At 38.0% G+C, this 26,544-nt stretch overlaps 1 protein-coding gene across 3 annotated transcripts in view; it reads right to left on the reverse strand.

The window, feature by feature from the left end:
• Nucleotides 1-26,544, reverse strand: part of HGF (hepatocyte growth factor) — a 258,626-nt gene that overhangs the window by 146,554 nt on the left and 85,528 nt on the right. For 2 of the 3 annotated variants that reach the window (XM_073652310.1, XM_073652313.1), the window contains exons 5-6: nucleotides 21,880-22,022; nucleotides 13,293-13,413 (exon numbers count right to left, since the gene is read on the reverse strand). In XM_073652310.1, coding sequence (XP_073508411.1) covers nucleotides 13,293-13,413; nucleotides 21,880-22,022 — 264 coding nt within the window. The remainder of the gene's footprint in view (nucleotides 1-13,292; nucleotides 13,414-21,879; nucleotides 22,023-26,544) is intronic. The other variant, XM_073652311.1, reaches the window with a different exon arrangement.

Consider the following 26,544-nt stretch of genomic DNA (forward strand, 5'->3'; position numbering starts at 1 on the left):
GTTTCGTATTTTCCCTATTCATTATAATGGGTGAAAAATGTTGCAATGATTGACATTATGCAGATTTTAATCTGCTGCAAATCTGCAAGGAAAAAATAAGCAATGTGTACATGAATCTCATTCACTTTGCTTGTACTGTAAAACGCTTCTTTTCAACAGCAAAAATGCCATGTGTACTTATAGCCTTCAAATGAATTAGGAGAGAGTCACAGAGAGTGATTCATTTATATTTATTGGCTGATGGAGATTATAGTTAATGAGGGGCACAGCTCTGGCTGATCAGTTTATATTTTGAATGGTGTGTGGCTAATAGTTTATTAATGATGGGGTACATATTTGTAGTCAGAGGGGCAGTGCAGAGGATATTTTATTTGGGAGAAAAATGTTTATATGCAATATATAATACAATATATAATACAATATATGTGACCTTGCTATTTTAAAGGCTGCAGTGATCATTGTGACAAGACGAGTCGTGACTGGTAGATGGCGACATGAAGGTCTGACCAGATGGAGAAGAAACAACAAAAGACCAACTCTAATCATTATTTTTTATACTGTGTGACTTGGAGTAATTCTGCTATTTGTAAAACGACCTCCCTTAGGCCCCATTCTCCCATTTGTGAGAAATGTTCATGAGCTGACACTTTTTTTTATCAGACTGCACGCCGGCTCAGAGTTTTAAAGATCCTTTCACACATCTTTGAAAATCACGGATCCGAAAATGAGATCTGTGAGACTTAGATCATGTCTATTTATGATCTGATTTTGAGGACATACTCAATGGGTTTGTGTGCTGCCCCAGAAAAAAATATGTCAGCATTACTGACATTTCACACAGATACAAGAATGCAGACTTAAAATGTGCAGCACAGTCCTGTAATATATAGTGTACGCTCTTGTTATAGATAGCACCATCCTTAATTACTTAGTTTCCGCTTTTATTATACATAACACCATCCCTTTTTCCGTACCATCCTCTCTAGTTATGTATGAAGCCACCCCTTATATAGCATCCTCTGTTGTTATGTGGGGCCCAAACACATTTGTTACACAGAGACCCCAAGCCATAAGTGTTCGCCCCTGATAGGGAGACATTTAGGATGAAAATCAATATTAGTTTCGGACTACCCCTTTAAAATGTGATAGATGATAGATATACAATAGATAGATAGATAGATAGATAGATCAATAGATAGATAAACTGACTACTTGAGGGAACAAATTCCAGTATAATTAGATCCAGCTGTGGTTCAAAAGCTCTCTATTTTTCCTTCACTCGTAAATACACAAAATGGCTTATTAAATCCATAAAGCAATGCAACTTCAGAAGAACTTGGAGAATTGCTATTTGTCATACTCTTAAATGTAGAAGTATTTTCTACTATATACTCTACTGAAAGGAATGTGATCTAGCAAAAAAAAAAGAAACATGGACAATTGCCAATATATAATGGTTACCTAGTTGTTACCTGTTTATAATATCACTATGTTATAAAGCCAGGTTTGATAGTTCCAGAAATATATTATTTTATTTTACTTATATTATATGATGGATCACTTTATTTCTTTGATACCCTGGGTGAAGCTTAGCTGAAGGATAATTGTGAGGGTGAAACGTATCATGAAGATAAGAGTCATTAACTGTTACAATCTAGAAATCATACAGTTTGGAGAATACTGTCACTATCGTTATAGCAGCATGTAAAAAAAAAACAGAAAAATGTCTAGCATTATCTACATTTGTGTGTGTATATATGTATAATTGCATGTACTGCAGAGGTATGTGTATATACTTATATATGCATGTGTGTATATGTATATACAATGAAGGAAATAAGTATTTGATCCCTTGCTGTTTTTGTAAGTTTGCCCACTGATAGACATGAACAGTCTATAATTTTAAGGGTAGGTTAATTTTAACAATGAGAGATAGAATATCCAAAAAATCAAGAAAATCACATTGTATAAATTAGATACATTTATTTGCATTTTGCAGAGAGAAATAAGTATTTGATCCCTCTGGTAATCAACATCTAATACTCGTTGGCAAAACCCTTGTTGGTAAGCACAGAAGTCAGATTTTTTTTTGTAGTTGATGATATGGTTTGCGCACATGTCAGGAGGAATTTTTTCCACTCCTCTTTGCAGATTATCTCTAAATCATTCAGATTTTGAGGCTGTCGCTCGGCAACTTGGAGCTTTAACTCTCTCCATAAGTTTTCAATGGGATTAAGGTCTGGAGACTGGCTAGGCCACGCCATGACCTTAATGTGCTTCTTTTTGAGCCACTCCTTTGTTGCGTTGGCTGCATGTTTTGGGTCATTGTCTTGCTGTAAGACCCAGCCACGACTCATTTTTAATATCCTGGCGGAGGAAAGGAGGTTGTCACTCGGGATTTTACGGTACATCCATTCTCTCATTGATGCGGTGAAGTAGTCCTGTGCAATCAGCAGAGAAACACCCCCAAAACATAATGTTTCCACCTCCATGCCTGACTGTGGGGACAGTGTTCTTTGGGTCATAGGCAGGATTTCTCTTCCTCCAAACACGGCGAGTTGAGTTAATGCCAAAGAGCTAAATTTTTGTCTCATCTGACCACAGCACCTTCTCCCAATAATTCACAGAATCATACAGGTGTTCATTGGCAAACTTCAGATGGGCCTGCACATGTGCCTTCTTGATCAGGGGACCTTGCGGACACTGAAGGATTTTAAACCTTTAAGTCGTAATGCGTTACCAATGGTTTTCTTGGTGACTGTGGTCCCAGCTGCCTTGAGATCATTAACAAGTTCCCCTCATGTAGTTTTAGGCTGATCTATCACCTTCCTCATGATCAAGGATACCACACAAAGTGAGATTTTGCATAGTGCCCCAGATCGATGTCGATTGACAGTCATTTTGTATTTCTTCCATTTTCGTACTATTGCACCAACAGTTGTCTCCTTCTCACCCAGCGTCTTACTTATGGTTTTGTAGCCCATTCCAGCTTTGTGCAGGTCTATGATCTTGTTGCTGAAATCCTTAAAAAGTTCTTTGGTCTTGCCCATGTTGTAGAGGTTAGAGTTTGACTGATTAATTGAGTCTGTGGACAGGAGTCTTTTATACAGGTGACTATGTAAGACAGCTGTCTTTAATGCAGGTAACGAGTTGATTAGGAGCGTCTAACTGGTCTGTAGGAGCCAGAACTCATAATGGTTTGTAGGGGATCAAATACTTATTTCCCACTGCAAAATGCAAATAAATTTATCTAATTTATACAATGTGATTTTCTTGATTTTTTTTGGGATATTCTATCTCTCAATGTTAAAATTAACCTACCCTTAAAATTATAGACTGTTCATGTCTTTGGCAGTGGGCAAACTTTCAAAAACAGCAAGGGGTCAAATAATTATTTCTTTCACTGTATGTGAATATATAGTTGTATATTTTGTTTTTGTGTATGTATGGTACTATGATTTTTAAGTGCAGGAGAATATGCAATATGTGTAATTTACGTAGAAGCACGTCTGTCCTTTACACCTCTATTTACATGCTGTATAGTGCCATCTGTCCCCCAATAGGGTCACTGGAAAATGGGTGCTCCATTATTACACTTTAAAGATATACCTAGTGCTCAACATTAAAGAAGCACTACCATCAACATTTTTATCCCCTTAATATATTGCAGTCATCATATTATATAGCACTATGTATTTATAATTGCTCATTTTGCCTTTCTACCCAGTTAATTCTTCTCTTTTCCATTAGGTCTATGACATCACATGATTAAAAACTGACTAGCTGAATTCTTCTAAGCTCTATGTAGAAGCAGGAAGTCTCTTTTCCCTGTGTGGGTCATCCCCCTCTTCAACTCCTGACCCAGCTGCTCCACTCCTCCCACCTTCCAGGGACTTTGCACTGACTTGGAATTGTTGTTCTAATGATGACTCACACATCCTGATGACTCACTGACTTCATTTGCTTTGTACTGCACATGGTAGCATCACTACTTAAAGGGAACCTGTCACCAGAAAAAACGCTATTAACCTGCAGGTATGAGGTTAATCTGCAGGTTAACCCTAGAATGCATACCTGGGGCCTCGCAGGCCCGCCCTGTTAATTGTTTTTTATTTTCTGCAAGATTTCTTTAGTTAGAAATTTGAAACTCTAGGTATTCCTCAGCTATATAGTTGTTTGTCATTTCCAGTTGTTCATTTATTTTTATGTTACAGACATTTTCGGTATAACAACTCTTTTTTGAAAATACCCATTTTTATGGTCATGCGTTCAAGGGTTAATAGCAATATTATGCTGGCCAGGGCCTGCATGCAGCCGAACGCTCTGGGGAGAAAATTAAGGTTTTTTCTCCCTGGCAGCATTTGGGTTTCAGTCACGAGGGTGGCGCCAGTGCGGGTTCAGTCACCGCTCTGAGAATGCTGAGCGCCCAGCTGTAACCGTGACCCCGGCCCTGAAGGATCTAAACAAACTGGAACTGTGGGCAGCAACTAACAGAATGGTTTTAACAGGGAGAAATGCAAATTCCTACATCTGGGCAAGAAAAATGCATATACAGAATGGGAGTAATAGGGCTAAGCAACAGCACATGTGAAAAAGACTTGGGTATACTAATAGATCACAGACTGAACATGAGTCAACAGTGTGATGCAGCAGCAAAAAAGGTAAACACAATTCTGGGTTGCATTAATAGAAGCATACAGTCTAGATCACGTGAAGTAATTATTCCCCTCTACTTCTCTTTGGTCAGACCTCATCTGGAATACTGTGCCAAGTTCTGGGCACCACATTTTAAAAAAGATATTGAAAAACTGGAGCAGGTTCAGAGAGGAGCGACCAGAATGGTGACCGGTCTGTAAACAATGTCCTACAAGGAGCATTTAGAGGATTTCAGAACGTTTAGCTTGCAAAATAGAACACTTAGAGGAGACTTAATAGCTGTCTACAAATATCTGAAGGGATGTCACACTGTAGAGTGATCAACTTTATTTTCATTCGCACATGGAAACACGAGAAGCAATAGAATGAAACTGAATGGGAGAAGATACAGATTAGATATTAGAAAAAACTTTTTTACAGTGAGGGTGATCAATGAGTGGAACAGGCTGCCATGAGAGGTGGTGAGTTCTCCTTCAATGGAAGTCTTCAAACAGAGGCTGAACAGACATCTGTCTGAGATAGTTTAGTGAATCCTGCATTCAGCAGGGGGTTGGAGCAGGGGGTTGGACACGATGACCCTGGAGGTCCCTTCCAACTTTAACATTCTATGATTCTAAGGACAGCCGGCCCCAATGCAGAGCCAACGTCAGTCAGGGTGGGGACACGGTTTCAGTCACGGGGCTGCCGCCGCTGGTTCAGTAACCATTCTATAGGTGGCTATAACAGCACTCCTGACATTAGGGCTGACTGTCAGTGAGTGCCGGGAGCGCGGCTACAGCAGAACGGTGACTGAACCAGGATCACCTCTGTGACTGACAGGGGAACACTGCGGAGGTAATAAAGTTAATTTTCTCCCCGCAGTGTTAGGCTAAGTGCAGGCACCGGCCAGCATAATTAATAACGCTATTAACCTGCAGATTAACCCCATATCTGCAAGTTAGTAGCATTTTTTCTGGTGACAGGTTCCCTTTAAAGCTAGTGATGGCCTTCCGCAGTCATATGGATACATGACACATTATAATTTCAGAAAAGTTAACAAAGACCACTAAAGCAGTGGGGAATGATGGCTATATTTTTTTACATCACTTTCTCTAATGTTATGCTTAATTCGAAAATTCCTAGAAAGCCAATATAGGGAGTGTCTGATGCTTCTGTGTTGCTGGTATGTATTTTTGTCTCTTGTCAAATAATTATCAAGGACATCTGGCAATATTGTTGGTATTCTTGAAATCATATAAGATTCTGTTGAGGGGACAAAAAGACAAAAGTAGCGGTATCATTAAAAGGGGTTTTCCACCATTTATCCTATGGATAGGTCATCAATATTAGATGACCCATGTATAGAGTCATAACTGCACAGCTCCAGAAACTTTGTAGTTGCTGTTCTCTGATGCAGCAATTAAGCTCCTATTGAAGTGAATAGGAACTGAGTTGCAGTATCTAAGAACAGCAATGGCACACTGCTGTTCTGACAGATAACAACCAAGTTCCTCTCCCAATATTTAAACAATTGGTACAATGATTAATAGATAACTAAAACTATATTGCTGCGCCACTTAAATCATATCTGTGTAAAGGCACACAACACAAACTTTAATTTAATATGCGCCATCATATTTCAGAGTGTTTACAGACATCATTATCACTATCCCCATTGGGCTCACAATCTACATTCTCTATTAGTAGGCCTTTGGAGTGTGGGAGGAAACTGGAGAACCCAAACACGAGGTGCACATTCAAAGGTTGTCTAAGGCGGGATTTGAACCCAAGACCCCAGTGCTGCAAAGCAGCAGTGCTAACCACTGAGCCACAATGCTGCCTTGTTTGACTATGCTAGACTACATATGCATCCTGCACAGACAACAAGAACACAATGGGAGACATTTATTTAAACTAGTACAAAAGAAAAATTGAGCATTTTCTCATAGCAATCACTTACATTGTGGCTTTTATTTTTTAAATAGACACATAAGGACGAGAACTGAAAAATGACTGGCTGCTAGCGGCAAGTGCTAAATTTTGGCTTACACTAGTTTTGATAAATCTCACTAAATGTATACAATGCAACTCAGTGATCTAAAGATAGAAGAGCAAATCCCTGGCGCAAGATTATTCTGCACAATTTGATAAATTCCAGATGCATGTAAGTCAGTAAAGCTTATAAATGGTGTCAGACAGAAGCTGGAAGGTACAAAAAGGAAACCTAACTACAGGAGGCAACTAATGGACTTTGTGTTTTACAATCATTTATGTTTAAAGAAGGCAGGACCTCCACTTGGAGGATGTTCCGTGGTGTTAGCCATGTTGTAAGACCTACTGAACGCAAAGTCCCCAAATAAATTCTATGAAAATGTTCATAGCCAATTATAAGTGCATGCGGTTACATGGAATATTTGAAAATAATTTTGTTAATCACTTTATTTCATTCTTTTCTTGCACACTTTTTGTTTTGCGGCCACTATATCATTATTTTACTGAACATTTGGTGAATAACCAGAAAATTCTTTTGTGTTTGTAACTCCTACTAAGAATCATGACAGAAACAGTCTAGTAAACCCACAACTGCACAGACTTTAAGTTAGAAAATGAATGTTTTTCAGTATGTAATTTCTTTATAAAAACAAGCCTGTTATTACAAGGTGGATCCACAGGCTTAGGCTTCTTGTTATTGTACAGCATTATTCCAAATGATTTGTAAAAGCTATAAAAATCTAAGCAGCTGTAGGTTTACTAAAATGTGTATCTAGCACAGACCCCAAAATTCACAGATGCTTTTATTACTTTGATAGCACAAGAACTATGAATTATGGTAAACCTAACAGGATTTAAAGGGAATCTATCAGCAGGATTTCACACACCAAACTATCTAAATGCGCATGGAGCTCCTTCAAAGACAAGTCCAGCAATAACACAATACCTTTACCTAGACTGTCCATTTTCCCATTACTGAAAAATCAACATTTTAATTGATATGCAAATGAGGCCGTGAACCTGAAGGCTCTGTTACTCCAGATCTATTCCCTGCCCAGTACCGCCTCCTCCTTCTTGACTGACTCACTTCTTCTTGGCCTCAAGTCACACACCATTGGTGCTGTCAGTCAAGCAGGAGGAGGTGGTGCTGGGCAGGGAAACCAGCTAGATTGACAGAGGCTTCAGATCTTCAGCGTAATTTGCATATCAATTAAAATGTTCAGTAATGGAGTAACAACCTGGACTTGTAAAGGTATTGCTGAACTAGTCTTTGAAAGAGCTACTGTTACATATAGTTTGGGGCGTAAAATTCTGTTGACAGATTCCTTTAAAACATAAATCCAACACTATCAGTCTACCTATCTATCCATCTGTCTGTCTATCTGTCTATAGATACAGTGTAACCAGTACATTTACTCTAGCACTACAGTAGGTTGCTTTATATGCCTTTTATTAAAAAGATCTGCTGAATCTCTGGTGTCCAGTACTGGCACATCTCGCTTTTATTCTTTTGAATCTGGCCACTAAAAAAAATATATATATATAGACAGCAAGACATATAATTTCATAGAGATACCCTCAAACTACAGTCCCATTTCACAATTCAGTCGCCTGCTGATCAGCATGTGAATATCAGCAAAAGTCGTGGTCAATCACACAATGCTTCGGGGAAAATATAGTTTTGCATGAAATTAAAAAATTGGGAGACTACTAAAGTTGGTGCAAATCACTTCTCAGGTCATGTCAGTAATCTGTTGCCGATGGACGGAAGCCCTAAGAACTGTCTCCTATTTGACGGCATCCACAACTCTTCTTTTGATTTGTCAGCCCAACACCACATCACATGTGCGTCATGCCGCAACAATGATGTCACGCGAAGGGGAGCTAATCAAAAGAAGAGCTGCGAGTGCTGGAAGCAAGGTTGCCAACTTGATGGGTTTTTTTCAGAACATCTTATCAAAAAAATTATGGACATAGAATATTTTATTATGGACACATAGGAAAACCATAAAAAATCATTATGATTATAAGTGATGCATGTCTACACCCCATAATTCTGATATGACGACATTAGCTGAAGTCTCTACGACCTGTAAAATAATGATAATTACAATATAAATAATCTGTATAAGTTTCTTCCTGATCAAAAAATTCAAGAATGCGTCAAAAATTTTTTACGGACTGTCCTGAAATTTCTGGATTGTTGGCAACCCCGCCTGGGAGATAGGAGATGATTCTCAGGGCTCCCATCCAGGAGTAGCGCAATACTGACGTGGTTGATGGACCAGATCCTGCAAATAATTTGCCCCAAATCTATAGAGTTTAAAGGGTTTTCTAATGACTCTGTTATACTTGCATTTTATTACTAGTATTTTTCAGTCTGCATCCCCAATCCAGCAAGTTTTGTCTGTTCTAGTCTACATGACATATATCTCTCTTTTCAGCGTAAAGCTACAACAGGTTCAGTCACTGTAAGATGATCCATGTCTTGTGCGTAAGTGTTCACTGTTTAATATCAGATGTCAGGTTTATGCTCAAAATCCAACTTGAGATTCTTTAGCTTTTAATCTGTTAGCAGATATAACTATATTGCTAAATTCTTTGTTGAAAGGGAGTCTGCAAAAGAGAATTATGAGTACTCATAGATTATAAAAATGTATCTGTCCCTTTGAATAATGATCAAATTTAAAAGGAAACCATGAAGCAGAAATGATTCATCTGGGAAATGCCTCACGATGCAGTCCCCTTGGCTGTAAACTCCACATGATTGAATATCCAGCCTTGTTTTACAGTACTGTTTTATTTTATTTGAACAAATGATCATAGTAGCCCTTAGACACTCCTATATGTACCTGGTCATGCCCTTAAAGTTGGATTAAGGATAAAATAGATGGGGCCAGCCCTCACATGTCTATATGTGTTAACTTACCAAAAGTTTGCATCTGGGTCTAATCTAAACTTTTGGAAATGAAAGTTTTATGGATCAATAAAAAAACAAAGAATTCAGTGTCATACATATTTATATCTTTTGCTTCATAAGGGAATATGCTACAATTTATATATCTGTATTAACTTCTTGATGACTTTTTCAAGGTTCTGAGGTAAGTTGAAAAACAAAATTCACAAGAAATGTTAATTTATTGTTTACTTATTGTTCCCTAAATAGCATTTACATATTCAAACAGGACCACCACACTACCCAAAACTTTTTACAATTAAAGGGAATCTTTTAGCAGGTATTTTAAATGTATTCTGAGAGCAGCATGAAGTTGGGACAGAAACCCTGACTCTGGTGATGTATCACTTAGTTGTCATGCTCCTGGATTCCAAACCTTGAGATTGTGTTTGTGGTTGGTTTCTCTGTCCACTGAGCCACCACAGACACAGCTTTTTCTCCAGGTTCTGTTATTCTAAATGCAGTCTGATTAGCTTAACACAGGTGTTTAAATTTGTCTGTTCTATCACCTTTTGGGTGCGGCTTTATATTCTGTCTCCCCGCTGGCATTTCCTGCTGGTGAGAGTCTTTTTTGAATGTTCAGCCATTCTGCTGTAGTTTAAAGGCAGTCAGTGAAGTTCCAGCTGGGGTTTGTCTCCACTATTTCTGTTCTGTACTTTGCACCTATCTGTTCTTTTTGGGAGGTAGGCTGCATATTATCTAACAGTACGTACTTTATACTTTACTTTGCACTTGTTTATTTTACTCACTCTGGAATCTTTCCTTTTTCAGCACACTTTCCCTTTTGTAGGTAATTCACACTCTGCTCTGCCCTTCAGTTCTTTAGGAGGAACATGAAGCTCTTGACAACCTAGGGACTGCGGGTCAGGATCTCTAGTCTGTACAAGAACCGGGTCAGTTGCAGTTTTTTAACTTTACCTATTATCCCAAGTGAGATGCCACTCTAGCATAAGATTAGTTTACTGCAGTTTTCTCTGCTGAAGTTCTAGCAGAGCTCAGAATATTGAGCCTTGTGTAATCCCACCCACACCACTGATTAACAGCTTTCTATGTAGAATGTATACTGACAGAAAGCGGCTAATCTGTACTGGGGATGTGGTTGGACCAGGAGGCATGAGGCAGTTTGTCTTCTAGTGATATTCTCCTGCAGCTAAAGCACTGATTGTATTGAAACAGTATACAGCTCAGTAAGTGACACATCACTGGAATCAGGGTCTTCTAACACATGCTGCTCTCAGATTACATGCAAAACTGCTGACAAATTCCCTTTAAGAGATAATCAATCATGTGCATTACTAATGGATATATTGGCATCAGTGTTCTTACTTAGATTAACTACAAACTTTTAATTCACAGGTAGTATAAGACTGCACAGTACTCTATTTTCTACAGGCCTGATAATAAAAAGAAAGAAAACTGGGTGAAGGAGAAACTTCTGTCCTGGAATTAGGGGTTACTTCTGGTAGCATCAATTTATGTCAGGTTGGATTTTTGCTGTTTGCCCTTTGTTTCTCTATGTGCACACATGGTTCTCACTTTCCATATTGTTATCCTCCTTACAAGGATGTGATACAGTATCATAGTCAAAGGGGCAGCTAGAATTGGTTGGAATGCCTATGCCCTTACAATAAAACACTTCTTACTACATATTTTTAACATTAGTTCCTGTTTGTGTTCAAAGTGGGATGCTATCATTAAAAGTCAAACTAAGCTTCCATATATTGCACTTAGCTAACAGTTTAACAGTCTACTGTACAAGAAATTTATCATAAAATTATTTTTTTTCCTATAAAATTGAAAGCATATGTTCCATTCTCCCTCTATTTCAAATTGAATATTTTGTAAATGTATTTGTCTTCTACTTGATGAATGCCAAGTCATTTCCTTGTTTGGAGCCGTTTGTACATTCTATGTATAGGCTTTGATAAACATAAGAAACAAGCAATAACACATCAGTCTTGTTGTCACTTCAAAGTAACTCCATTGATTTCTGTAATATGGATGCATTTCCTGGTTGAGTCCTATGAATGGTTTAAACAAGATATTGAGTTTAACATCAATATGAAATCCAATCTGCCAGGTGCTGTGATGGACACTTGATTGGAGAGAAAGTGACATTTGTGTTTGGCCTGAGTCATTTTAGATTATGCCGTTAATGAAGGGTGTAACTATGACTGGAAACTAGAATATTGTTTACCAGAAGGACTCCAGCCTTTAAAGACACTATCTTCTTATAGACAGGTAAAGAACAATATTTGACAGTGAGAAATATCAAATTCTAAATGTGAGATAAAATGAAATATAGCTAGTGTTACTTAAATGTACTGCAAGTTATCCTGAAATTTTTTAGCTTTACATTGACCACAAGAGGACAGGCAGAAAAGTGACATTTCCTATTTTCTCCATCTTAAAGGTTAGTTTTGCTGTGTAGACTGGGACATAGTCAACAGAGGGTGGGGGATTTAATAACAACTCTCCATTGTGACTTCCTAATTTCAAAGAAGCATTACTCCATCACATCATAAAGATTGTAATAAACTATGATCGTTCTTTATTAATTAACTCGTAGCTGCCAAAAAGCACACGTGGTGATATACAGGAAAAAAACAGCTTTTCAATATGGCCACCTTAAGGAAATGTAAAAATAACAGACATTATTTCTCTTCAATAGACCTAAAACTAAATATTTAAACTTAAAGGGAACCTGTCACCATGAAAATGCATTCCAAACTGCAGACACCATGTTTTAGGACGGGGGAGCTGAGAAGATTGATGTATAGCTTTGTGAGAAAATATTCAGTATAACCTGTGTCTTATTCATTTAATTATCTGCTCTTTATGGGATTTCGGGTCCAGTGGGTGGTCCCAACAGTGACTGACAGCTTTCTTTGTATAAGTGTACATAAATAGATAGCTGTCAGTCACTGATCGGACCGCCCTCTGGACCAAAATTCCAGAAAGAGCAGAGGTTTACATGAATAAAAGACGGGTTATACTGAATATTTTCTCACAAAACTATATCAATCTGCTCAGCTCCTTCTGCTCTATAACATGATGTCCACAGATTGAACTGCATTTTCATGGTGACAGGTTCCCTTTAAATCAAATACATGTCATGCTCCTCCAAGCATTTTTCAAAGTGCAAGCAACTACTGGCACATGCGGCATCTACACACTTGTATAGACTACATTCAATAAAACATGCAAAGACATATACCTGACCAATTATGACATGATCTTCTGTAAGTCCAATCAAAAACACATTTTTTTTTTAAAGTAGAACAGTCATAACAAATCATTAACGTTGTTGGTGTATAACAAGTACAAGATGATAGGACCATACAAAATTAAAGAGTATAAAATAAATGAATGAAACCAATTAACTGCTGAAAGGAACATCAAAGTGTTTCATGTCTATGGGCAGAAATAGTTACAGAGAGATAAAGCGAGAGACATAAATGTAGCAGGAACCATAATTGTATCTGGCATCTATGTATAACATTTTCATTTATGATGTCGCGGACAGGTGTTAAGGTTTTCTGACATGTATCTTTATGTTTTCGGGATGGAAGGTGAGCTAAATGCAGATAACTAACAGTTTTCTTTGTTTAATCCATTTGCACACACATTTGTATTTCTTTCATTTGCACATCAGTCACCAGATAGAAGCCTTTTTCATAACACAGAATTGTTTGTCTACAATCCTTACCGCTCTGGGCGAAACTTGTGTTTATGTGGCCTTTGTAAATCCCATCGCTGGCATTCTTTTCCTGACTCCGTGTAATCCATTGGTCCTCTGTAGAGCTCACCATTACAAGTCACACATTCCACTGAAATGATCAAATATTGAATGGGTAAAGATAAATTTCAATGGATTAATTGAAACTAAAAAGTAATAAAAATCTATGTGGTAGAATATATAAAATGTTACTGCAAGTCTATATGACTTTAGACAGAGCAGTATTCGTACACTGTATACGTGCTTTCAACTTCTCAAGGGCATGAAGTTTAACCAAGCAATTTAATGAAGTTTAATAAAAGATCTTATAAAAATCATCAGCCAAAAACGTTCAGTTCAATGAAACTTCAAATTCTCCATTAGGAATTGCACTTGAATGATATATTATGTTTTGTATTTAGGATGTCAAATTAGTTTATTTTATTTCCATGGGTTGAATTAGACACAGAAAGCAGAACAAGTTATAATGGCTTTTCTTATGGATCCATCTCTCCTTCGTTAATATAGAGCCTATTTCAAGAATTTGCTTTTGCTCTTTTCTTAAGGATAATTGGCAGCACATGGTAACACATATGTTCTGCGCTATGCTTGTGTATCTTTGTGCACTTACAGACCTGAAAACAATAAAACATTTTTATTTATTACCGAGTAAAGAATACAGTTGCCTTTCCCTATTTGGAAGCCCCTCTTTGAACCATAATGGTGAGCAGCTATGTAAGTTTGGCAGACACTCTGGAGCAACAAGTCTGTCAAGGCATTATTTGGTCAGTCATTCTTTTGGATGGTTGCCATGCAATATATTTTCCCTGGAGCAGCAGTTCTAAGGGAAATGTATGGCCAGAAATGGCTTTCAACAGTAATTACACAATAGATTGGTGGGGTTAAAGAGGATGAACCTGCAGTAATCTGGTGATCATTCAGATGACTTCTATTTCCAACAAATTGGTAGTCATGAGGCAAACTCTTTCAAATAAGTAACATTTATTTCTTATAAACAGAAAATATGTTGATTTGGCTGATTGTCATGCAATCAAATTACTAAAAGTTCTCCAGAAGAAATTAAAGCTGCATTTTTTGCTTTATATTAGGTTCATTGATTCACTTGCTTGTGACCTAAACCTCTTCACACTTCATAATATGTATATCCATTATGAAGTGAGCTGTGCCCACTCCACCAGGATATGTGTTATATAGCCAGTATCAGCCTCAAGTATCAGCAATCATAGCTAGTTCTGATAGGTGCTGTTTAAAGGGAATCTGTCAGTAGGATCACTCCTCCTCAGCTGGGCATGTAGGTGATAGGAAGTTGAATAAAATGATTCATTGATATCTGTGATCTGAAGTCTTTACATGTAAATGAGCTCTTCCAGGCTGCATGAGAATCTGCCTCCAGATATTATTTTACATGAAGGGGGAGTTACCAATGTAATGTGTAATGGCCGCTCTCTGCTCTCCTGATCTCACTGCACATCTGACAGATCTGCAGGTTCCTCTCAGCTTCCATCTCACAGGCAATCAGTGCTGAAATAGTGCTGCACTACAGCAGAGCTGTGAGAGCTGCAGCTGCTAATGTGTTATGAGACAAAGTTCAGTTCTACTGTTCTGTGTTAGTTACATGTCTCACACTGGTAGTGCCCCCTTTTATTTACAATAATTTCTGGAGGCAGAATCTCATACATATCATTGTGAGGCCCAAAGCTTTGAACAGCTCAATTACGTATTAGAAAAATGTGGATTTTTTTGGAATAAGACGTCAGATGGCAGATTTCAATGAATTATTTTATTCAGCTCCCTATGACCTACATGCCCATATAGACAGTTTAGAAGGGTTGATCCTACTGACATATTCCCTTTAAAATCCTAAATGCCAATGTCAATCATTGATAACTGCATTTAAGTTTCACCATCCTGATGGAATGTCTCTTTGGTCCCCCATCGGTCCCTCATAAACAGGTTGCACTGGCAACTGGGGGCCTGCTGAAGGCCCTCGTCATTGCCTTTTTTTTACTCCTGTGAAGTCAAGCCACAGGTTGGACTTTATAGGAAACTAGGATTTGTACTATATACTGCAATAGTTTTGTATCAAACATTTGCATGTTCAAGTTCTATAGGACCTAAAGTCTGTGTTAAATAAAAAAGGGTTAAATATTAAAAATAACCCAATTTTCCCCAAGTAAAAATAAAGAAATTGAAAGATCAGCATATTTAGTTATGCCGCATCTGTAAAAGTCCCATCTATCAAAATATAGAAATATATAACCCATTTAATATAAATGCCATAAAGAAAACTAGATAAAATGCTAACATTTTTGTTTTTGGTGGCTTCAGGAATTCAGAAAAATTAAATAAAAAGGATCCAAAAATTGTATGTGCCCAAAAACTGTATTATTAAAAACCGCTGTTCAGCAATCTGCACATAAAAAAACAAGCCTTCATACAACTCCAATTATAAAAAAATAAAAAGTTATGGGTCTCAGAAAACTACAAAGCAAACCAAATCTACAATGACAATATTGCGCTTTAATTCACATCATTTGCATTTTTTTTCTCAGTACATTATATGATAAAGTGAATGGCGCTTTTCAAAACTACTACTTATCCTGCAATAAAAACAAGCACTAATACAGCTATGTCAATTCAAAAATAATAAAGTTATGGCTTTTGGAAAAAGAGGAGGAAAAAGAAGAGGAGTTAAAATGAATAATTGCCCAGTCCTTAAGTTCCATTCAACAGTAAGATTTTTCAAACCACAGTCAAATAATTGGTGGTTTAAATATCTAAATCCTTACCAAGGTTCATTGCTCCAATTAAAAGCAGTGATCCATAGAGCACAAGTATGCACTGCAGGTAGGATTAACTATTGAGATCTAGCAGCAGCTTAAGGTTGAGCGGTAAGCAAAAAAGAAAGGCCTACACTGAAAAATATATGTTTTACCATCAAAATTTACGTTTCCCAATTGAGCTTGCAATAATGGAAATTTTTATTAAGTCATGAACAATTTTGAAACTATTTAGTTACTTCCTTGATAAAAGTGAAATGATAAATTTGGATCAACAATAAAGAGTTTGGATTTATTGTTAATCCTTTTTTACATTCACTATTGACACAAGCTGAAAGTAAAACCTGATGTACAGTATGTATTCATTTTTGATTATGCATTTTGTTTTATATATTCTAACAAAGAATAAAAATGTGGCTATTTTTACATGTTGCTTTCCATATCTACAAAGCACATTTCGAGGGGTTTGTTTGTTTTTCAGTGGACCACACTAGTTTTGGACCCATTCCTTAAATGAAACAATGATAGCAGTTCTAAAAATTATTTGACCAATAGAAATATATCTGAGGAAGATCCACTTTCATCAGAATGAATCAGCCATTACGTTAACTCATAAAGCAGAAAATATGCCATCAGCTATGAACATAAAATGATGTAATAAATAAAGTACAACTCTTTAGACTGCAAGTGTGATTACTTACAGAAGATGTTGCCATTAAAACTATTAAAACCATTTTCATCACATTTGTATTTAATGCTGTAAGACATAAAAAGCATATGCCTGTAACCATTGTGTTTCTACCATACCACCTGGTTTGGATTTAGAGAATAATACAACCAAACCATGGAATTTTATGCCATAAAGCAAAAACAGTGCTGACAGAATGTTTTTCGAACATGTACTCTTGCGTGCTTACATATAAATGCTGTTTATGTTGTTTTTTTACCAAAAGATTTCTGGCACGATAAAACATATGTTCACTAGAGTTGAGAAAATATATTCAAGTTAGATTGCATTCTACTTACATATTACAAAAACCTACATTCACTAAAACGTGGATTTTCTAGTAATTTGTTTCCATGCGCATTCAACAAAATGATGCCTGGCTGGCTGGCTTTTTGCTGAACAATAAAATACTATCAAAAGGTTAAAACAATTAAAAAAATATTTATACCCACCCTACCGCTCACCTCTCTGGCCCCTCCATTCTGCACTCTGGTCCTTGGCACATCTTCGTATCACCAGAGCCAAGTCCCCAGGGCTCTTAATCCTGGGCTAGGACTTTTAGCTCTGATGAGGACCAAGAAATTTTGTGCATGCGCATGCAAGGTCACGGCACATGTCGTGACATCATGATGTTGCGACCTTATGCACTCTTGCCCAGAAAAATCCCAGACTTCATCAGAGTCAGAAGTTCTGGCCTATTGGTAAAAGGCCTAGAAATTCATCACTTGGCTGCAGTGATAAGAAAATCAAAAGAGAACCCAGAGCAAAATAAGGGTCTCAACTCACAAATAATAACATCTGCAAATCGAATTTCCCAAGAAAATCTGCTCAAACAGGTGAATTTGAATTTTGCCTGATCCACTCATCTTTAATCTCCACCTTTGCAACCATATTTATATTACTCCAATGCAATCAAAAATAAAAACACATCCTTATACATAGTCTTGATTTAAATTTTCTCATTGTTTTGTGTCTACAGCTTATACAGTATGCAGACCTGGCTCTATTTGCTTCTGTAAAGAGAGCAAACCTTTTCAATTGTGATACTGCAACCATACTCACTTAGAATGTCTTCCTATTAAAGAAGCACACCCATCAAAAAATGTCTAATTTGTATTTTATATAATGTAGGTACATTAAAGTACTTTCCATATTTTTCAGACTATAACATGCAGTGAATCATAAGAAACAACCCAAGTTTAGAGGAGGAAAATAGAAAAAAAATTTAACCTGTCATCAGGATCAGGCATGTCAGGGGTCATAGGTGCGTCTCACAGTCCAAATGTAGCTCACTAGGGGGGCAGCAGTGGTGAAGAGGGGTCACAGGAGGCAGGAGCAGGGTCACATTTACGTCATTTAATAGCAGGAGTGGGGCGATGCTGCGGGCCCTGGGCTAGGAGGAGGGGGTGTCTCTGGAGCACGAGGCAGGAGCAGAGTCCCTGCTGCGCACACTTATCTTCCGGCGGTCTTCAGTAAAATTACGGCAGAGGCGGCATATGCCCAGATTAAGATCTCAGCTCGTCATTTTCCTGAAGCCCACCCCAAGGTCAGTTTGCGCAAAGGAGACTCCACTCCTGCTTCACACTGCCGGGACACCACCTCCTCCTAGCATAGGGCCAGCAGCATCGCCCCTGTCCTGCCTCCTGTGACCCCGCTCCTCCTCCGACGCCCCCCAGTAAGCTACATTCACACTATAAGACGCACACCCATTTTCCTCACAAATTTGGAGGGAAAAAGTTTGTCTTATAATCCGAAAAATACGATATCAGTTTCTGTCTTCTTCAGTTTGAAGTGCCTCTCTGCTATTATTCAGGATCATGTGACTTCAAATCAGACTAACCAGATCATAAAAGGCTTTATCTGTGGACTGGAAGCAGGTTTTAAAATGTAGGTTTATAGGCTTACATACAGTACAGACCAAAAGTTTGGACACACCTTCTCATTTAAAGATTTTTCTGTATTTTCATGACTATGAAAATTGTACATTCACACTGAAGGCATCAAAACTATGAATTAACACATGTGGAATTATATACTTAACAAAAAAGTGTGAAACAACTGAAAATATGTCTTATATTATAGGTTCTTCAAAGTAGCCACCTTTTGCTTTGATGACTGCTTTGCACACTCTTGGCATTCTCTTGATGAGCTTCAAGAGGTAGTCACCGGAAATGGTCTTCCAAAAATCTTGAAGGAGTTCCCAGAGATGCTTAGCACTTGTTGGCCCTTTTGCCTTTACTCTGCGGCCCAGCTCACCCCAAACCATCTCGATTGGGTTCAGGTCTGGTGACTGTGGAGGCCAGGTCATCTGGCGTAGCACCCCATCACTCTCCTTCTTGGTCAAATAGCCCTTACACAGCCTGGAGGTGTGTTTGGGGTCATTGTCCTGTTGAAAAATAAATGATGGTCCAACTAAACGCAAACCGGATGGAATAGCATGCCACTGCAAGATGCTGTGGTAGCCATGCTGGTTCAGTATGCCTTCAATTTTGAATAAATTCCAAACAGTGTCACCAGCAAAGCACCCCTACACCATCACACCTCCTCCTCCATGCTTCACGGTGGGAACCAGGCATGTAGAGTTCATCCGTTCACCTTTTCTGCGTTGCACAAAGACACGGTGGTTGGAACCAAAGATCTCAAATTTGGACTCATCAGACCAAAGCACAGATTTCCACTGGTATAATGTCCATTCCTCGTGTTCTTTAGCCCAAACAAGTCTCTTCTGCTTGTTGCCTGTCCTTAGCAGTGGTTTCCTAGCAGCTATTTTACTATGAAGGCCTGCTGCACAAAGTCTCCTCTTAACAGTTGTTGAAGAGATTCGTCTGCTGTTAGTATTCTTTGTGGCATTGACCTGGTCTCTAATTTGAGCTGCTGTTAACCAGCGATTTCTGAGGCTGGTGACTCGGATAAACTTATCCTCAGAAGTAGAGGTGACTCTTGGTTTTCCTTTCCTGGGGCGGTCCTCATGTGAGCCAGTTTCTTTGTAGCGCTTGATGGCGCTTGATGGTTTTTGCAACTGCACTTGGGGACACTTTCAAAGTTTTCCCATTTTTTTGCACTGACTGACCTTAATTTCTTAAAGTAATGATGGCCACTCATTTTTCTTTACTTAGCTGCTTTTTTCTTGCCATAATACAAATTCTAACAGCCTATTCAGTAGGACTATCAGCTGTGTATCCACCAGACTTCTGCACAACACAACTGATGGTCCCAACCCCATTTATAAGGCAAGAAATCCCACTTATTAAACCTGACAGGGCACACCTGTGAAGTGAAAACCATTTCCGGTGACTACCTCTTGAAGCTCATCAAGAGAATGCCAAGAGTGTGCAAGGCAGTCATCAAAGCAAAGGTGGCTACTTTGAAGAACCTAGAATATAAGACATATTTTCAGTTATTTCACACTTTTTTGTTAAGTATATAATTCCACATGTGTTAATTCATAGTTTTGATGCCTTCAGTGTGAATGTACGATTTTCATAGTCATGAAAATACAGAAAAATCTTTAAATGAGAAGGTGTGTCCAAACTTTTGGTCTGTACTGTAGGTGGAAGCATCCCCGCCCACATCAAAATGTTAAAAAATAAATAAATCTTTATAATCACATTACTGTCCACCTCTACGGCCCCTCGGCGTCACCGGTCTGTTATTCGCGGCATCACACCACCACCCGCAATGAATTTTGCACAAACATGTGAAAGGTCATGGTGTCATGAAATCATGGCGTGCCCCATGACTTGCACACATACATGAGCGGTGGCATCGACTGGATTGGTGATAGTGATGAACAGAGGGGCCATAGAGATGAGAATAGGGATTTCTTTCTTTTTTTGACATCTTATGCTTTTATGATCTAGAGAAACCCCAGAGCATTATGAGGGACATTGGAATAGAATTTTCCAGGAAAACCTGTGCAAACAGGCAAATTAGAATTTTGCATGATCTTCTCATCTCTAATAGGCATAATAGGAAAAGCATTAATGACTCCTAGTACCAGAAGTCAGAAATGCATCGTGGTCCCCTTGGAATGCTACACATTGTGGAAAACTTTCTTCTTTCGCTCTAACAAACTAGAAAGGATAGTTTTACTATGTCTGTGCTTTCAATTAATTCTAACTGCATCTATTTTATAAAGAGATTATACAATAAGATTACATAAAATCCCTCTAATCTTTGCTTCAATCCCATGAATTAGTTTATAGTTGTAAATTTTCTGAATTGGTGTAATAAAAATCTTGGCATGTAAGCTCATTGCGCGATTTGTTTGGAATATAGTAAATTAATAGCAGAGTAGTTAGTATTTGCCGGTATGTCCTAACAGTCTCATATATTTCATTTTTTTGACAAGTATAGGTATTGATAATTCATAGACAGTGACAATTGGGGGTCTGCAGTATGAACTTGTATATATGCTTTATACATGGATGATTTACATCAATTTTGGAAACAATTTTGTGCCTAAATGTGTGTGAAATGTACATCCTCTGCTTGGGAAAAAGATGTGTACGGTAGAAAAAAAACTACCATATAAGTAAATATCATGTAACTTATTTTAGCTGGAATGCCAAAGGATGATCTCCTTTAAATGTTCTTGAAAATCTGCAGCGGATCTGTTGCATACACACAGCAAATCTGCTACAGAAATCAAAGGATAGACTCAGATTTCCCAGAAACACACATTAGATTTAAATTTGATGTCTGAAAAGGGAGAATACCACATGTGGTATGCCATGTATTGCACTCGTGTACGAGGTACTAGATAGAAACATATCAGGTTAATTAGAATATGGTTATGTGCTTGAGATCTTTTAATATTCAGAAGCAGACAACATGTTATTATACTGTGGAGTACAATCCATGTAACGGTAAGTGCAAACTGAGACTTTTCTCGAGTTTTTGGGACAGAAACTGAGCGCAAACTACAATTCTTTGAGTTTTTGAGGAGTTTCTGCTCAGTTTCCACATCAAAAAGACTCTGTGTGCACATACTCTAACAGCATTGTATATTCAATCAATCAACTTTTTACGAGATTCCTTAAAATGTTACCTTCTGAGCATGATGCGATATTACACACTTCATGACGAACTTTCGGGTTTTTTGTAAAACACCAAGGTCCTCCTTCTTCTCCTTTAGGATTCCGACAATAGTTTTCATTGAGGTCTTTACTTTGGTAGCTCGAATGCAAAAAGCTAGTTTTAAAATGACATTATAGCACATGTTGTAGTAAGTGGTGACATAATAGTTAGTATGAAAATGTAGCATGCACTACCGATGTAAAGAAATTTTAGTATGCCCTCTATTCATGTAATACCATGCCCTACATGTGCCAATCATGCCCGTGGTAATGTTAGCCATATCACCGCTCCCAAAATAAGTAATATTAATTAGCAGCTGACACTGTAAACACCACTAATTACCAGCCTTCTTGCGACAGCTGAATGTATATTATTAGATGAGATGCTTCTTCTCATAGGTAAAAGCTAATGATATACATTGGAAAGTGCAGCCTTGTAATTAGACACTAGACGTTGGTAAATAATTTGTAAACAAACGAGCCATAAAACTGGCAAACATTTAGTATAAGAAATAGAATGCTTAGCTTCCAGAAAATAAGAGTTGTAGAAGTTGTAGTACAGATTCCAAAGAAGCAATATGTAAATAATTAGTATTTGCACATAAAGAACAAGTAGAACAAATACACTTATACAAATAAACAGAAGCTAATCCAGCACTCAACAGTATGGTCAGTGGGGGTTTCCAGGTGTTTGACCTCTACTGATCTGCTAATCTGATATAGATGAACTTGCCAAATATAGTTCAACAATATCGCAATACTGGAAAACCCCTTTAAAGTGAACCTGTCAGCTGATTCATGCTTCTCGATCCATGGGCAGAATGAATCAGAAACTGGCTCTGTTACAAATCATTCTAGTCACCTTATCATCAGCCACCATTGTAAAGGAAACCTATTAGTTGATACTTGCTTCCCAAACCGTGGGCTGCATGTATCAGCCACTGAGTGTACAATCAGCGCCATATACAGTGGGGGAAATAAGTATTTGTTCCTTTGCTGTTTTTGTAAGTTTGCCCACTGACAAAGACATGAACAGTCTATAATTTTAAGGGTAGGTTAATTTTAACATTGAGAGATAGAAAACTCCCCCCCCCAAAAAATCAAGAAAATCACATTGTATAAATTAGATACATTTTTTTGCATTTTGCAGTGAGAAATAAGTATTTTATTCCTCTGGCAAACAACACTTAATACTTGGTGGCCAAAACCTTGTTGGCAAGCACAGCAGTCAGACATTTTTTGCAGTTGATGATGAGGTTTGCGCACATGTCAGGAGGAATTTTGGTCCACTCCTCTTTGCAGATCATCTCTAAATCATTAAGATTTTGAGGCTGTCGCTTGCCAACTTGGAGCTTCACCTCCCTCCATAAGTTTTCTACGGTATTAAGGTCTGGAGACTGACTAGGCCACTACATGACCTTACTGTGCTTCTTTTTGAGCCACTCCTTTGTTGCTTTGGCTGTATGTTTAGGGTCATTGTCTTGCTGGAAGACCTAGCCACGACCCATCTTCAATGCTCTTACTGAGGGAAGGAGGTTGTTGCCCAAAAATCTCGCGATACATGACCCCATCAATCTTCCCTTCAGTAGGATGCAGTCATCATGTCCCCGTTGCAGAAAAGCACCCCCAAAAGTATAATGTTTCCCCCACCATGCTTCATGGCTGGGACGATGTTCTTAGGGTTGTATTCATCCTTGTTCTTCCTCCAAACACAGCGAGTTGAGTTAATGGCAAAGAGCTCAATTTTTGTCTCATCTGACCACAGCACCTTCTCCCAATAACTCACAGAATCATCCAGGTGTTCATTGGCAAACTACAGATGGGCCTGCACATGTGCCTTCTTGAGCAGGAGGACCTTGCGGGCACTGCAGGATTTTAAACTTTTAAGGCGTAATGTGTTACCAATGATTTTCTTGGTGACTGTGGACCCAGATGCCTTGAGATCATTAACAAGTCCCCCCCATATGGTTTTAGGCTAATCTCTCACCTTCCTCATGATCAAGGATACCCCTTGAGGTGAGATTTTGCATGGTGCCCCAGATCGATGTCGATTGACATTCATTTTGTATTTCTTTTATTTTCTTACTATTGCACCAACAGTTGTCTCCTTCTCACCCAGCATCTACCTTATGATTTTGTAGCCCATTCCAGCTTTGTGCAGGTCTATGATATTGTCCCTGACATCCTTAGAAAGCTCTTTGGTCTTGCCCATGTTGTAGAGGTTAGAGTCTGACTGATTAATTATGTCTGTGGACAGGAGTCTTTTATACAGGTGACTATGTAAGACAGCTGTCTTTAATGCAGGTAACGAGTTGATTAGGAGCGTCTAACTGGTCTGTAGGAGCCAGAACTCATAATGGTTTGTAGGGAATCAAATACTTATTTCTCACTGCAAAATGCAAATATATTTATGTAATTTATACAATGTGATTTTCTTGATTTTTTGGGGATATTCTACATCTCACTTAATATGTGTTGGTAGTGATCAGCAATAGCTAACCTGAAGGTCTTTTGTGGGTGTCAGTTGATTGCACTGTGAATACTAAGGATCCTACTGCTAATGGGGTAAATGGCAGGGTCAGAGTTTTCTCTGATCATGGCTGTTGCCTTGGCAGACTGTGGTTGACAGCCACTTTGCTGCTGTGACTGGGCATAAAGGCTCACGATCATGTATTGTAAATCTAAAGAGAATAATATACAACTTCTCATAATGTACATGCAGGGAAAGGTTATGAAACCAGAAATTAGCACATATGTAGCAAACTATGGGAGAGATAGTTTTCTTCTTTGTGAAGATCTATTTTGCAAACATCCTAGGAAGTATTGCCACAAGAACTTCCTATCTTTTGAAGGATCGAAGCAAGGAGATTCAATGCTCTAATATACTACAGTTCTTTGAACAGCCCAAATAAAACATCTTGTTCTCAGCCCTGCTACATCTGTATTCTACTGGGGAAAAATATAAATAGTGCCAAAATATTAAAAAAAAATGTTTTCTTTAAACATTACTCGTACACACCAATACGAATAAGGAGGAAATAAGTCATTAAGGAAAAAGGGGCTGACTCAGTTTACGCTTCTCAGTTCTCAAGATCGGAAATGACATGAAACAGAACATTACTACAAGTCTGTCTTGTAAAAAATAAGAAGAAAATAGCCCCAAATTACTACACAATGCGTTCCTTGACATAAACATGGAAACCACCTTCCTAAAAACAGATGTTGCGATGAAGTTGTTCTGTGAATGTTAGCCCACACATTAACAAGCAGCAAATGTTCAATTGTTTAATTCTTTCTTTTTTTCTAATTGCTCTCTGCACATGAGTCTGTGCTAATGACATCATGAGATTTTTTCTTGGAGTAATAAACAAAATAGCGTGCGGCTACTTCATTTGTCGGATGACCTTTGCAATCTCTGACTGTAAAGCACGATGAGAAAGCAATAATAATCAAAGCAGCATGCATCAGGGCTGTGTAGACAGAGTCTAAGCCTGGCATCATACTGTATTTGCTAATGTGCACTGAAAACTAATTGTCAGGTCAACAGGCTAGACCTTTAATAAAAATATCTATAGTCATCAATGATTCATACAATAACAAAAAAGGAGGATTTTTTAGCTAAAAAATAAATTATTTATTAAATGTACATATATAAAAATCGTTTGATAAACCAAAGAACATAAAAGATGACAAAAACCAGAACATTGACAACAGAGCAGTGCAGGTAGCATTGTAAAGATAAGTAGAATGAATATGAATGTATAAGACTTCAAATAATAGACACAGTGGTCATAACCTATGTTATGTACACAGACATACATGTACTAATATGAAAATGAAAAATGCTGTTACCCATAGTGTAATGCACTCTGAAAGGTTACCACACAAACATAATACCCAATTCGCATTTCACATGTTTACAGTAGATCTCGCTTTCTTGCAGTTTGTATTACACTATAGGTAAGATCATTTTTGCCATATACTTATGAATTGTTATATGTCTAGACCCCCTGAAGAAGCGATATCTAACATGCGAAACATGCATTGTGGAAACCTCGCAGAGTACATTACACTATGGGTAAGAGCCTTTTTTTCTTACACTTAAGAATTGGTATATGTCTAGACTCCCTGAAGAAGCGAAATCTAAACACACAAAATGTGTGTTGGGGATTACATTTTTGTGGTAATCTTGCAGAGTGTATTACCCTATGGGTAAGAGCATTTTTGCCATATACTTATGATTTGATATATGTTTAGATCCCCTGGAGAAGCGAGATCTAAACATGCGAAACAAGCATTGGGGATTATGTTTTCGTGGAAACCTTGCAGAGTACATTACACTATGGTAAGAACATTTTTGCCATATACTTATGAATTGGTATATGTTTAAACTCCCTGAGGAAGCGAGATCTAAACATGCAAAATGTGTTTTGGGGATTATGTTTTCGTGGAAACCTTGCAGAGTACATTATCCTATGGTAAGGGCATTTTTTCCATATTCCTCTGAATTGGTACATCTCTTGAGTCCCTGAATAACCGAGAGCTAGACACACAAAACATGTATTGGGGATTATGTTTTTGTGGTAACCTTGCAAAGTGCATATTCATTGTACTTATCTTTACAATGCTACATGCAC

Source organism: Phyllobates terribilis, unplaced genomic scaffold (genome assembly GCF_046119375.1).
Source record: "Phyllobates terribilis strain yellow unplaced genomic scaffold, ASM4611937v1 Scaffold_11__3_contigs__length_659146591, whole genome shotgun sequence".
In the NCBI taxonomy this organism is placed as follows: Eukaryota; Metazoa; Chordata; class Amphibia; order Anura; family Dendrobatidae; genus Phyllobates; species Phyllobates terribilis.